The sequence below is a fragment of the Ixodes scapularis genome, unplaced genomic scaffold (assembly GCF_016920785.2).
Source record: "Ixodes scapularis isolate PalLabHiFi unplaced genomic scaffold, ASM1692078v2 PGA_scaffold13__105_contigs__length_92229423, whole genome shotgun sequence".
Taxonomy (NCBI): Eukaryota; Metazoa; Arthropoda; class Arachnida; order Ixodida; family Ixodidae; genus Ixodes; species Ixodes scapularis.
In genome coordinates this window covers 79,099,596-79,111,532 of record NW_024609839.1, presented here as the reverse complement: position 1 = coordinate 79,111,532, position 11,937 = coordinate 79,099,596, and the positions used below count along the sequence as shown (strand labels likewise).

General features: G+C 43.3%; 1 protein-coding gene across 1 annotated transcript; it reads left to right on the top strand.

Annotated features, from left to right (window-relative positions):
- The first annotated feature begins 4,558 nt into the window (after positions 1-4,558).
- On the top strand, positions 4,559-11,695 carry LOC120839633. Its single transcript, XM_040209929.2, has 4 exons — positions 4,559-4,710; positions 7,789-7,925; positions 10,696-10,819; positions 11,478-11,695. Exons 1-4 carry the CDS (start codon positions 4,637-4,639, stop codon positions 11,596-11,598), a joined length of 456 nt encoding a protein of 151 aa, XP_040065863.1. The 5' UTR covers positions 4,559-4,636; the 3' UTR covers positions 11,599-11,695.
- Positions 11,696-11,937: the final 242 nt, after the last annotated feature.

Here is an 11,937-nt window from a genome sequence, read left to right as displayed (position 1 = left end):
TTTAACACGCAATTTACTGACGTCGATATTTTTAGTACAAACCTGTCTTTTGGAGAATGAGAATTTTGATGCATGTGTTTTTAATTGGCATATAGACATGCTTGTCGTTGATTGATTGATAGTTCCGAATGATCTTCCGAATGAATCAATTAGTACGTTATGTTTAAAATAGATATATTAATTTAAAAAGAAACTCTTTTCTAGCTACGCTGATTTAAATAAAATTAATCGGATTCAAATCAAGTAAGTCCTATTTCAATAAAAAAAATATTTCTTTTATTTTTTTTAAGCGTGTTTGTTGTTTTCCTCACCCGGATTTCTGCCAACTTTAGACCTGGACAGGTTATCAAGAGCACTTTTACTGCCAACACGAAATCTCGTAAAGCCTGTTGCACTTCAATACGGGGACTTTGTCGGTGGCTCTGCAATCAGAGAGCAGAACAAAAGGATAATATCGCGATATAGCTTCCAATTTAGCGCCGACAAAGCGCTCCACCGCACGGGTGAACTGATTTCTTGCCGTGCCGACGGCAGAGCCGGGTTAGTGGACTGTTTTGGTCGGCTGTTTCTGATTGGACCGATCGTGGAACCCAAGCACGCGGCGTTAGCTGTCTCCCGTTATCGTCCGATAGGCAGCATAGCCGAGACATCAAACTTTCATATCGGTGTCGAGTGGACAGCGTTGTTTTTCCTCCAAGCGCGTGTGTATATATAAACTATGCGTGAATAGGGAGTCCAACTTGCCTGACATGGAGATCTCCACAGCACTCAAGACAGCCGTCGTGCTCATCTGCGCGGTCCACGTTCAGAACGGTGGGTGTTCCAGAAGCTTTTTTTGGCAATATGTAGTTCTGTGCAGCGCTGTAAGAGGAGTCGCAAGCGCAAGCGCTTGGCTTTCGAAAGAGATTTTTTCCTCGATTGAATTTAGAGTTCAGTTTCCCCGTTCTGTAGACCAATCCCATAACCGATTTTTGCGCACTCCAAGCTTCGTCTCCTCGTCTGCAGAACAGGTTCTGGGCATGCGCGGTAGCTCTCTTCTGTGGAATAGCAGACGCCTCGCACGTCTCGGTGACTATACGGGCTAGTTGGTTAGACATTGTGATGGTTTGCGTGGGGGGATCCGTACATGGTCCGCAATTCCGATGAAGTGATCGAATTCTTGAAAACAACACAGGCCATTACAGCTCTTTCGGTGGACGTGAAAGACCTGTACTACAACACTCAACAGGAAAGAGCAATACAGGTAGTGGAAGAGGGCATCGACGCTTACGGCTCTGTAAGTTTTCAAAACCAGTGTGGAATCAACGTCAGAGATCAACCTGCTTTGTTGGAATACCGGCGTCTCGCATTTATATTTTCTAGCCTTAGCGCGCGTGTGGTTGCAAAGGACCAAAACACTCAACCTACACACACAAAATGACTATGGCGCTGAGCGCGGAGTGCCTTCATTCGAACGGTCTATTGTCTTCAAGGGACGACTTTGAACGGACGATTTTGTGGATCCACGGTATCTGCATAACTGCTTGTGGGGAAAATCACTCGTGTTAAAAAAAAAACAAAAAAACAATTGTCTGAAAAACACTGTTGCCTCTAAAACACGACCAAGCACATGGGAGCGCGAGCATTCAGTTCTCAAGGAGTTCAACTCTGCTACCTTCCAAGGAATATGACGGTATTTCAAGTTTATAAACCCTAATACCCGTAGCCTTGTTCTGTGCCTCAAACTATTATGAAACGAAGCATCGTTCTGCTCTTTACTGCGTCGGGCCTGGCGGTCGATATTTGCGACAATGAAATCGCAGGGAAATAAATAAATTTAGCAAAAGCAAAGAAATAAATGTTGATTCCGATCTTATAATTGAAGTGCGTATCATGTATGTAATTGACATGGTAACCCAGGAGCGGTGGAGAACGGAACGGACTACACAAAGCTCCAAAGCTCCATGGTAACCCAGGAGCGGTGGAAAAAGGGGACAGATAACACGAAGCTCAACAGCTTTGTGTTGTCCGTCTCGTTTTTCCCACGCTCTTGGGTTACCGTGCTAGTATTGAACGAGCTTGCCTGCACACTTGCTTTAGTATCAATAATATAATTGACGCTATATTTTGAATAGCCCCTCCTTTCTCTGGATGGCGTCGATAACCTAACATTGTTTCTAATAAAATTAAAATGTAATGTGATATATGTAATGTAATGTAACAGCAAACACTCGTTTGTTCTCTTTATCTCTTCCACTAAATTTGCTTGCTTAAAAAACAAAGACAAACAAACAAAATAACTCGACATGTGTATATACAGGGTGCTTGATTTTAAATCAAAGAGATTTATGTAAGAAAGTAGTTGCGAAAGGTTGAAAAATGCGGTCATCCAGGTGAGTTATAAGGTCAGGAGGACAAAATACAAGGCGCTAATCGTCTTAAGTCAAATAATTAATAATCATCACCTTCTGAAGTAGCGAACATAAACACATTGCTCAAGATTTGAAACATTCCGAACGTCACAGTTCTTTTACAGTAAGTTTTTAATTAAAACCATCTCTTTATCCGCACTACTTAAGGAGTTAATTGTCAAAAACTTTACTTAATAGTTCCACTTATCGTGGTTATTATCCCCCTATTTTATGTCCCCCTAGCAGTATAACTCACCTGGGGCTCTAATCTAGAAACGGCGAAAAAGTCGGCGAAAAATTCGGCGGCCATGATTGGCCGGCGCTGTGCTTGACCTTACGCTGGCCAATCACGGCGGTCGAATTCCCCGCCCACTTTTTTGCCAAGTGTCCAGATCAAAGCCCATGCACAGACTGCATTATTCTGCCTTCCGTAGCTTATTTTAAAAGTACACCTTTCCAAACTAAAATCCGACACAATATATAGGGTATTGGATGAAACGCAAGTCAACACATTCTGCGAAAAATTTGCCGCGCGAGCAGCGTCGCGAAGTTTTTGTAGCACTGCCAGTTGCCCACGCGGGAAGCGATTGTATGCACCCATGTCTGAAAAGTGTTCCAGTCGTCGTCGTACAAAGGGGATAGGGCGAGACATCATGAGATATGATATCGTTTAACCATGTTTCACCTCTCGGGATCTGTAGTTTCCACCTATTGTTCTTTCACTGCTGGCGTCCGCACTCACTATACTTGTAAGCCGCGGCGGTTTTCTTTGAAGTGCGAACATGAGCTACACTTGGAAAGGTCCACATAGATTTATGCAATTGTATATGATAGCGTGCTTCTTTGTCATATTATTTGGACAATGACAGAAATTTTTGTGACATTTACTTTTACCATAGGCAGTCAAACAACCACGTAGTGTCTAGAGCTGAATGATGTCCTGTCTGTCATCAAAATTCGAAAATATAAGGACGAATGCAATGATTCCGTTGGAGTTCAAAAAACGTTGTGTTCAGAATTCGATTAATACGTATAATCCAAAATTTATTTCAAGCAATAAAAGTATAAAGTTTTTTTTTTTCTTCTTCTTCATGTTGTTTCGCCGCGCCGTGTGTTTCAGCGCGGTGTTACAAAACAGCTGTAGACTAAGTGAGAAGGAATAACTCCCATTGCTGAAAATAAAGGTTCTTTATTATAAAGTTTCAACGAGGATTCGCGTCTTCTTCACCCCCATGTTTTCTCAAAGGGAAGCAGACATTTTGAAATACAAATGGCTGCAGGACGAATGTCTTCTTACCTTGTATTCGGGAGCTTTCCTTTTTCCCTCTCCATTTTTTTCCCCTAAACTTAAAAGAGCGCCCCCCCCCCCCTCCCTTTTCCTCTTGTCCAATCTCTAGATAAGTTCTCGCGTAAAAACACTCGCAAAAAACAAAGCAATTTTTTTTTTTATGTAGATCAGGTCAAGTGGATTGGCGCGGTATATAAAATTATTATCCAAATGTTAAGACTCCATCTCTAATGTACCGGAAAGGTTTCCCAAATTATTTCCGACGTCGAGTGGTCGGCTTTTGTACAACCGAACTACGGTCCCCGATAAGTGACGACCAACAACTGACATACAGTAAAGCGCGAAACACATGTACGACGAAACCTTCCGATCCGACGTGCGGACTGCCGGAATGACCTTGGGGGGGAGAGGGTTTTCGTAGCATCGGAGAGGGTTGAAAACCCTCGCCTCCGACCGTCGTATTGCGCGGTCGGACGTCGGATCGGACGGTTTCGTCGTACATGTGTTTCGCGCTTAAAGGGAAGATGGGGCACTTCTACATTTGAGAAAAAACGCTTGAATTGCGTTCATTTAGCCTTTAGATTAACAGATATCAAAATTGTATTTCAATGCGACCCGCCGGAGAGCCATACGAGCAATTTCAAAATAGGACTGAAGCCCCGCCTCCCTAGCCTTGGGCAGCCAAAAAAGCCGTCGATGACGTCACGGACAGCGACTGTCTTTCGCGTTTTTCTCGCGTTTAACAATACTTACGCAGCAAATGGTTTGGGTATTTGGGTTCACGGGGTAAAAATACACTAGAATTCACTTCTAACTCATTTTTTTCAAGAAGCTCCGTAGCTTCCCTTTAAGGTAATGCCATCAGCAACCGCAGTGTTTCCGATCTGTAGGTTACGCGGCCAGAGATGAGTGCGACGTCCTGCCCACCATTCGCTGCTCCCGGCACTACTTCCAGGCCATGAACACCAACATGCACCGGCTGGCTACGATGCAGACCGGAGACATCGACGAGGAAATGGACACTCTGCTCAGGTATTCTTCGTCCTCCAAGTCCTCCGTATCTTCTTTTCAGACTACGCAACGAAGCAGTGACTGTCCCGGCCTGGTTTCGCACGACAGTTTTCCTTCAACAAGGGGATGAAACGTCACGTAGTTTTAGGTCAAGTGTGCAGCGTCACAGATGTTCGCTAATCACCCGAGCCCGCGGGAAACCAAGGAAGTCCGTAACCCCGTCGGAGCGACCTGTCGATTTTGGGGAAGGATTGTGGCCAGCCAGAATGGTATCTCTATCGTATCTTCTAGTATTTTCTCTTTCGCAAACCTTCTCTCTCTTCCTGTCTTTCTTTCTTTCTCTTTTTGTCTCCCCTTCCTTCTGGTCCATGAAGGCTCCCGAAGTCGCAAACCCGTTCACTAAAAGGCTACCGCCGACTCAACTACATGGGACCCAGCCGTGTGAATGCTCATTTGGATTTTCCCTGTCGCCTCCTGCTTCCGGCAACGTTTCTTCCTATCACCTTTATGGCGTACTGGGTTTTCTCCGGTGATAAAAATCTGCATGACAGGGCGCTGAAATCTGATGTGCTATAAAACTACAATGGAAATCAACGTTGATGGAAACTGTCAGTGTTGTTTGTGAATCGTGAGTGGCCGGTGATGGTGGGTAATATTTGCTATAAAAAGTTATCTGTTATCTCGGTATAAAAGAAATAAACGATAAATAGTATTAAACAACAAAATAACAAGTTGAGACATTGTAAAGTGGCTATGTAGAAGGCGCCATTATTTCTTTGATGTTCTTACTAAGGGACCGATTTGTCTGTGACGACATGTACACATAGTTTTCGATTCTTTTTCTTCTTATTACCTTAAGCTAAATGACCCATGGTACTTACTGGATTAGGTATACTCGTTTGAGTGGGACCGAGAGCTTACGACTCCTTGAGTTTCACTGCGACGCGTTGGGCGGAGTTGGAACGAGGCATGTGCCCGTGTCCAAATAGCATTTGAACGTTTCCGGTCCAGCTATAAACAATATATTTTCGTTGTTGTTGTTGTTGTTTTGTTGTTTTTTTTTTGTCTTTTTTTTTTCAGTATCTGCGAAATTAAATCCACGCATCGCGTGTGAAGAATGGTCCCTTGTTACAATGTCACAATTATATCAACCCCAGGGGGAATTAATGATGGAAAACAGTTAACTTTGCCCAAATTTGGCAATCCTAGGGGCCTAACTTAGGCCTTAGAAGGTTTTGTTCCAAGGCCTTGGTTAGTGCCAAAGTACTCTTCTTAATCTTTGCTGTGACGTTTTCTTTTTTTTTTTTTTGGGGGGGGGGGGGGAGGGGGTTTGGTTACATAGTTGCCGAAGTGCCAGACATCAACGAAAGGTGCCACTTTCAATGTGTATTCCATCTCTAAGTGGTAATTATCTAATGTTCTTGTTCTGAATGAATCGAAAACAAAAGTTATTTCTCTTGATGGAAAACATGACATTATGCAGTTCCGCTACACTTTAGATCATACATAGGTAAATTACTTCCAAAATGAAATGAAATTACAATTGCAATTACTTTGCTCCAAAGTAGTTTAATTTCAGTTACAATTGCTACTACGTGAAAAGTCATTAATTAGAATTACAAATTACTTTTAAAATGTAATAAAATTCCTTTACAATTACTTATTTCTGAGAGCGACCCGACTTGGGTCAAATAAATCTAAACGAGTTGCACAGGATGCAACGCATTTGCTTATTCTTGCCCCAATGTTTGATGAGGCTTAACGCTGCATAAATGTCACGTATATAGTACTTTCCTTTTATGAATTTCGCTAAATTCATGAAAGAGCTGGACAGTTTGGGGCAGTGAAATACTACGTTCTTATATTTCTAATAAATAATAATAAATTAGTTCATTCGCTGGAATTCGCCAGAGCGCTAAAGAAAAAAATTGGGTTGACAGACTTTTAATTGCCAGGCAAATAAAAATGTGACAATTCCTGATATATGAATATTTCACAAGTGTTAATATAAAACTAAAGTCCACGAGCGATAATACGACTACAATCACATACAAACATCATGTTATCGTAAATTATTTACTTTGAGTTGAAATTATAATGGCTCAGAAATATATAAGTACCGAATCGGGGCTCCCTAATCATTGGTGACAATATTCACAGGTGCGAGGCCAGTCTCCAAAATGCTTATGCAAATACCATCCGAAGTAAAACCACCAAGAAATAAACTTGAAAATAATACAAAGATACAAATATGAGATAGTACTGAAAGATGGACGTAAAAAACTGGCAAAAAATCGAAAAATAACTTCGTAGACATAGAATTGCCAACCTCGGCTGAAAGCTGACGCTCAATTTATTTTCTTTCAATATTTTGGCATGTTTACGCTATTGAAATTTTCTGCTCGCACCGCAGACGGCGCTACGCGGCGCCACTGAGGTAGGCTCCAAAGAGGATTGTCTCTCAGCCCCCAGTGTAGGCAAAAAAAAAAAAAAAGTAATAATGCGACGCTTAGAGGTTCCGGCGACGCCGCAAAAACTTGCAAAAGTAGTTGTGCCTGGTATTTTGCAATTACTGATGCTAGATCGTAATTAAATTACAATTCATCTTAGCTGAAAGTAATTAATTACAATTACAAATTACCAAAAAGTAAATAGATTATCGTAATTAAATTTCTGTAATTCAATTACTACCCAAGTATGCTTTAGGTACTACAGTTATTAGTCGTGTGTTTCTGATTCGGGACCGGGGTGTTTATAGATACTAAGATTTCGTTTTATCTGGTTACGCATATTATCAATTCGTCTCTACCCGTTTTAGGTGTCATAACGCGTATGTCTAACAACTTTAGGAACCCGCTTTTTTTTTCTCTCATATTATCTCGTCCCCTTATGTGAAGCCGCTTTGAATGTGCCTCAGCCATTGGGAACTCAAGAGTTACGAAGAGGGAAACGGAACTCGGTCTACGTATTCCTCGTTCTTTGTCCTCCGTACTTTTAGCGCTGTTTTTGCTCTTCGTAACTCTTCCAAAGCATGTCACGCGCATTGAAATTATGATGCCCAGAGATAACGTTCCCGCCCTCACGACTCTTTCCTCGCAGGTCCTTCCCCGCGAGGCCCGAATGCTTCCGCTGGGCAGAAGAGTGCACCAACGCCACGGTGAAAGAGTTCCTCGCCCGTGTCGAGTCGAGCTACGAGCTCGCCTACAATGCGGTCAGCGACAGAAGCGTCTTCAAGGGTAAGGAAACTCTCGTGGGAAAGACTAGTCTCTGATTACTGTCGGGCTATGCCTCGGGAGTCTGTTCCCAAAATAAACTCCGATGTCCACGGCTATTTACAAAATTGCACAACTATGATCATTTGGCGTCATCGTATCTGAAGATTTACCACTAGAATATACGCATCTCTTAAATTCTACCAGACTTCATAAAGTAGTGTTTTAGTGATTGGAGCAAGAACAGAAAAATAAAGAAAGAGGGGAAATTCGGAGTCTGTTAATTGCTACGAGTTCTCTAAGGTGTTAATTTAGGCGAGTTGTCTGCGCGGCAATAAAGTACAGCAGTCGCTTTGTTTGCTCCTTTTACAACGCTTTCGCTGAAAGACGCTGATAAGGGATGACATTGTCTAAATGACACCAGGACAAGGCTGCTGATATAAAAAGCTGTCGCATTCAAGAGAGTGATACTGATATCATACTCTCTTTCACCCTAAGTGTGAGCATAACAGAAGGTACAGGAGCGAGCTCTAGGCTCTTAGTGTCTCCTATACTGTCGAGACCGGTTATAACGAAGTCAACGGGAATCGGTAATTCCTTCGCTATATCCGCAATTTCGTTATAACTAACTTCGGTTAGAACGCTCGAAGTGCAAAAGGAAATGGGAAATCGCGATCGCTTCACTATTCGCGTCTCCAGCTCGACGCTCGCCCTCCCGCGGCGGAAACGGGAAGCTCTCTAGTGAGGGTCCCCCGACTCTCCTGCTCAGCGGGCATGGCGGAACTGCTCGCGATCATGGCTCGCGAAATGTCTTTTCCGAATGCGAACAACACTCTTCACTGTCCCAACGTAGTGCTGCAGCCGGTATGGCATTGTACCTTACTGGAGAGTTTTAGTATTGCGCATAGAAGCAAACGCAACCGGTGTGCGTTTGCGTTAGAGTTGCGTGCCCCACGTTGTGCGTGCGCCTCATCGCCATGCGCCATCCAAGACCGCAATTTCGGGCTCCGCGCACGCGCAGTGAGGAACACGCAAAGCTAACGCAAATACACAGGGCTTGAGTTCGCTCGTATACGCAATATTAAAACTCACTACTGTTTCACCGGCTTCCAACGCCAGCGAAACGTGCTGCAGTGAGAAGACGTGCAAGCAGGCAGGCGTTCCTTCGAACTGGAAAGGCTGAGATGGGCAAATTGACGGCGAGCAAATACAAAAGTAAATAAATGTTATGAAAAAAAAATAGTAATTAAAAAAAGGCTTTTTTTTAACTTTTTGGCTTTTGATCTGGAAGTATATTGGCGGCGACTTTGGATGTTTCGCCGATTGTCAAAAGTCGGGACTTTGATATCACAATATACTTTACCCACAATTAATGTAATTTTACATGGAATTCTCACATTAGCTAGAATGATTTCATTGATGTTAGACTATTTTTATTTTATTTGTAATTAAAATGCAGCAATTGGAACGAGTGATGATAATTAGCACAGTTTTCATTGTCATATTTCTTCGCGCGTTTAAAATTAAATCATAAGCAACAAATTAAATTAAAGCTTGAATAATTACTTATTTAGATCTGCGAATTTTAATATTATTATTATAATACAAATCGCGGCAATGTATGCCTCTAATTAACGCCAAGATCACGAGAATACTCTATTTAACCAGAATAGTCTTTCCAGAAAGGTATAATTCTCTTTTCTTTTTAGCATATGAAAAACTGGCATAGTTATCAAGATAGACAAACAGTTAAACGCTGGATGTAATATGAAGTCCTACGCGTCACGCGGTGCTATAAAAAGACACACACACACTTTAGCTGTCTGACTCGGATTTCGTCTTGGGTTGCTGCAGTGAGAGCAGCGTTTATTAGTTTATGCGTTTCGTGAACATATTGTAAAAATTGAAATTATTCTCTTGTTCTTGTGCTGGGATAATTGTCATTATTTCCCATGGCAATTATCTGAGCGAGAAAAAGGCAGCGAGAACGCACAGATATCAGCATTGATCTTTTCAACAACGACGAATATCAGCCTGGATCGAACAGTATGTCACAAAATAAAGTTTCCGCGAACAACTTTTCTAAGTAAATAATTACGATGTGAGACACATCTTGAGTCATGAAAGAATCCGAAATTAAGACATCTGTCGAGAAATTAAATCCAAAATAGAGGTAAGTTTCGGTTTCGCTGCAGAATTAAAACGCGCATCCTTGCGTAAATATTACGCTGAACACCGTTCTTGTTTTCGGGTAAAAGAGGTGACCTGCGCTCCTAAAACATTAGCTTCCTCGTATTACCAGAAATAATTTGTTTCGCTCAGTGAAGCCAGCACACTAGACAGGCTCAACAGCGGCACGCATCTCTGACCCTCACTAAACCCGCCATCTTGGAAAATGAGTGGCGCCACCTATAGTTACTTGGAGTCGCGAATAGCCGCTATTTCGTTATAACCGACTTCGGTTATAACCGGTCTCGACAGTATACATCTTGATGTCACGTGACCTATGTACACAGAACTACATAGTCTTCTCGACCAATTAAAACGTTCGCCTCTTAAATGTTCCATGCATTAGAGGACTGGCCACTGCCAAGTTTTGGTCTAATTGAATTCTGAGCTCCGTCATTTGCAGGAATCCTGGTATTGTTCGCCGTGATTTTTTGCCACGAGTTTTTACGGTACAATGAACTCGCAGTCATTTTTTTTTTCTTCTTTTTGGTGCACTGTATTTTTAGGTGTCGCGCTGATGTTGAGCAGAGCCATGAACATATCTCGTTTTCCCGTGCATTTGCAGCTCTCGTGACGGCGTACAAATGCTACGACGTGGAGCGCTTCACCGCTTGCATGTCGAAGGCTATCCGAGATTTCTTCACGCTGCCCCTCAAGGACTCGATGGCCGGCATCAAGAAATACGCCGGGTAACGCGCCACTTGCTTTTCCTACAAACTACTTTATAATCGGAAAGGACAGAAATATGACTTTCGAGAACAACCACGTTTTCCAAAACGAAAGCACGTTGTTATTTCAAATGGAAATTGAATGCGTGGAAGAAAACAATACTAATAACATCGCCCCCCCCCCCCCCCCCCCCCCCCAAATTACCAAAGCATCAAGGAGAATGCCGGGAATGGGTTCCACGCGCCGCACGTGCGAGCGTCTACAGCAGTAACTGTTCTAAAGCAAAAGCCTAAAACAAATGGCATCTTGCACGCACTCTCGTCAACGCTTTATTTTGGTTATTTACTTCGAATCTTTTATACGGGGAAGGCGTGCGCGTGCGGCGGTGCGAGCGTAAAGTTTTTAGTCACTGTGGATGAAAAATCTACGAAACCCTAGCCATAAACAGCTTCGCTCTACAATAAGGAGTATTCACTGGGCGCCATATTTATGGGTGCTGTTTAGAGCGCATGCTCAGAACGAGCCCACATTAATAGGCTGCTAAGACCGGCAATCTTGAGGGTGCGGAATGCACGTTACAAAAGAACTGCAGAAGCTCGCCATCAGCACGTGCTCAGCAGTCGTGCACTCAGCTATGGCCGCCAGTGAATACTTCCTATACTTGCTTTTGTCCCCCAGGTACTTGACCAAGACCACTCAGGCCTGCCTGGTCGCCACCGAGACATGTCCCGAGGGTGCCGACGCCGGCAAGGAGCGGGCGCTCAAACTGCTCCTGGCATTCGCGCAAATCTGGAGCTGAGCGCGAAGGAAACCGCGGGACAACGCCTCTCGTAAACACTGACGGCTTAAAACAAAAACAAAAGAAAAAAGAACGGGGCGTGGTTTGTTAATGTTTATTCACGCCTTCTGATTGGTTCTTTGGCGTTGTGATCGGTAGACGCTGCAATCTCACTGGGCGCGCGGCGATTATAAGATGCTCGAAATTCGTCACGCGCGGCGCGTGGTGCTAAATTGCGAAAGGAGGTCAATGGGGGACTCGTGTTCCCATTGATTGGACACGAGTTTAGAGCGAATGGTCGCGCACCGCACTTGTGTCGAATTTGTGCCACGCGCTGGCCTTGCTTTCTAGAGAAGTGTT

Bases quoted from the DNA above. Each gene is read 5' to 3' on its own strand.
- LOC120839633 (XM_040209929.2), top strand. From the start codon at position 4,637: ATGAACACCAACATGCACCGGCTGGCTACGATGCAGACCGGAGACATC. The intron at 4,711-7,788 runs GTATTCTTCGTC...CTTTCCTCGCAG, and splicing joins GAAATGGACACTCTGCTCAG to GTCCTTCCCCGCGAGGCCCG. The intron at 10,820-11,477 runs GTAACGCGCCAC...TTTGTCCCCCAG, and splicing joins GGCATCAAGAAATACGCCGG to GTACTTGACCAAGACCACTC.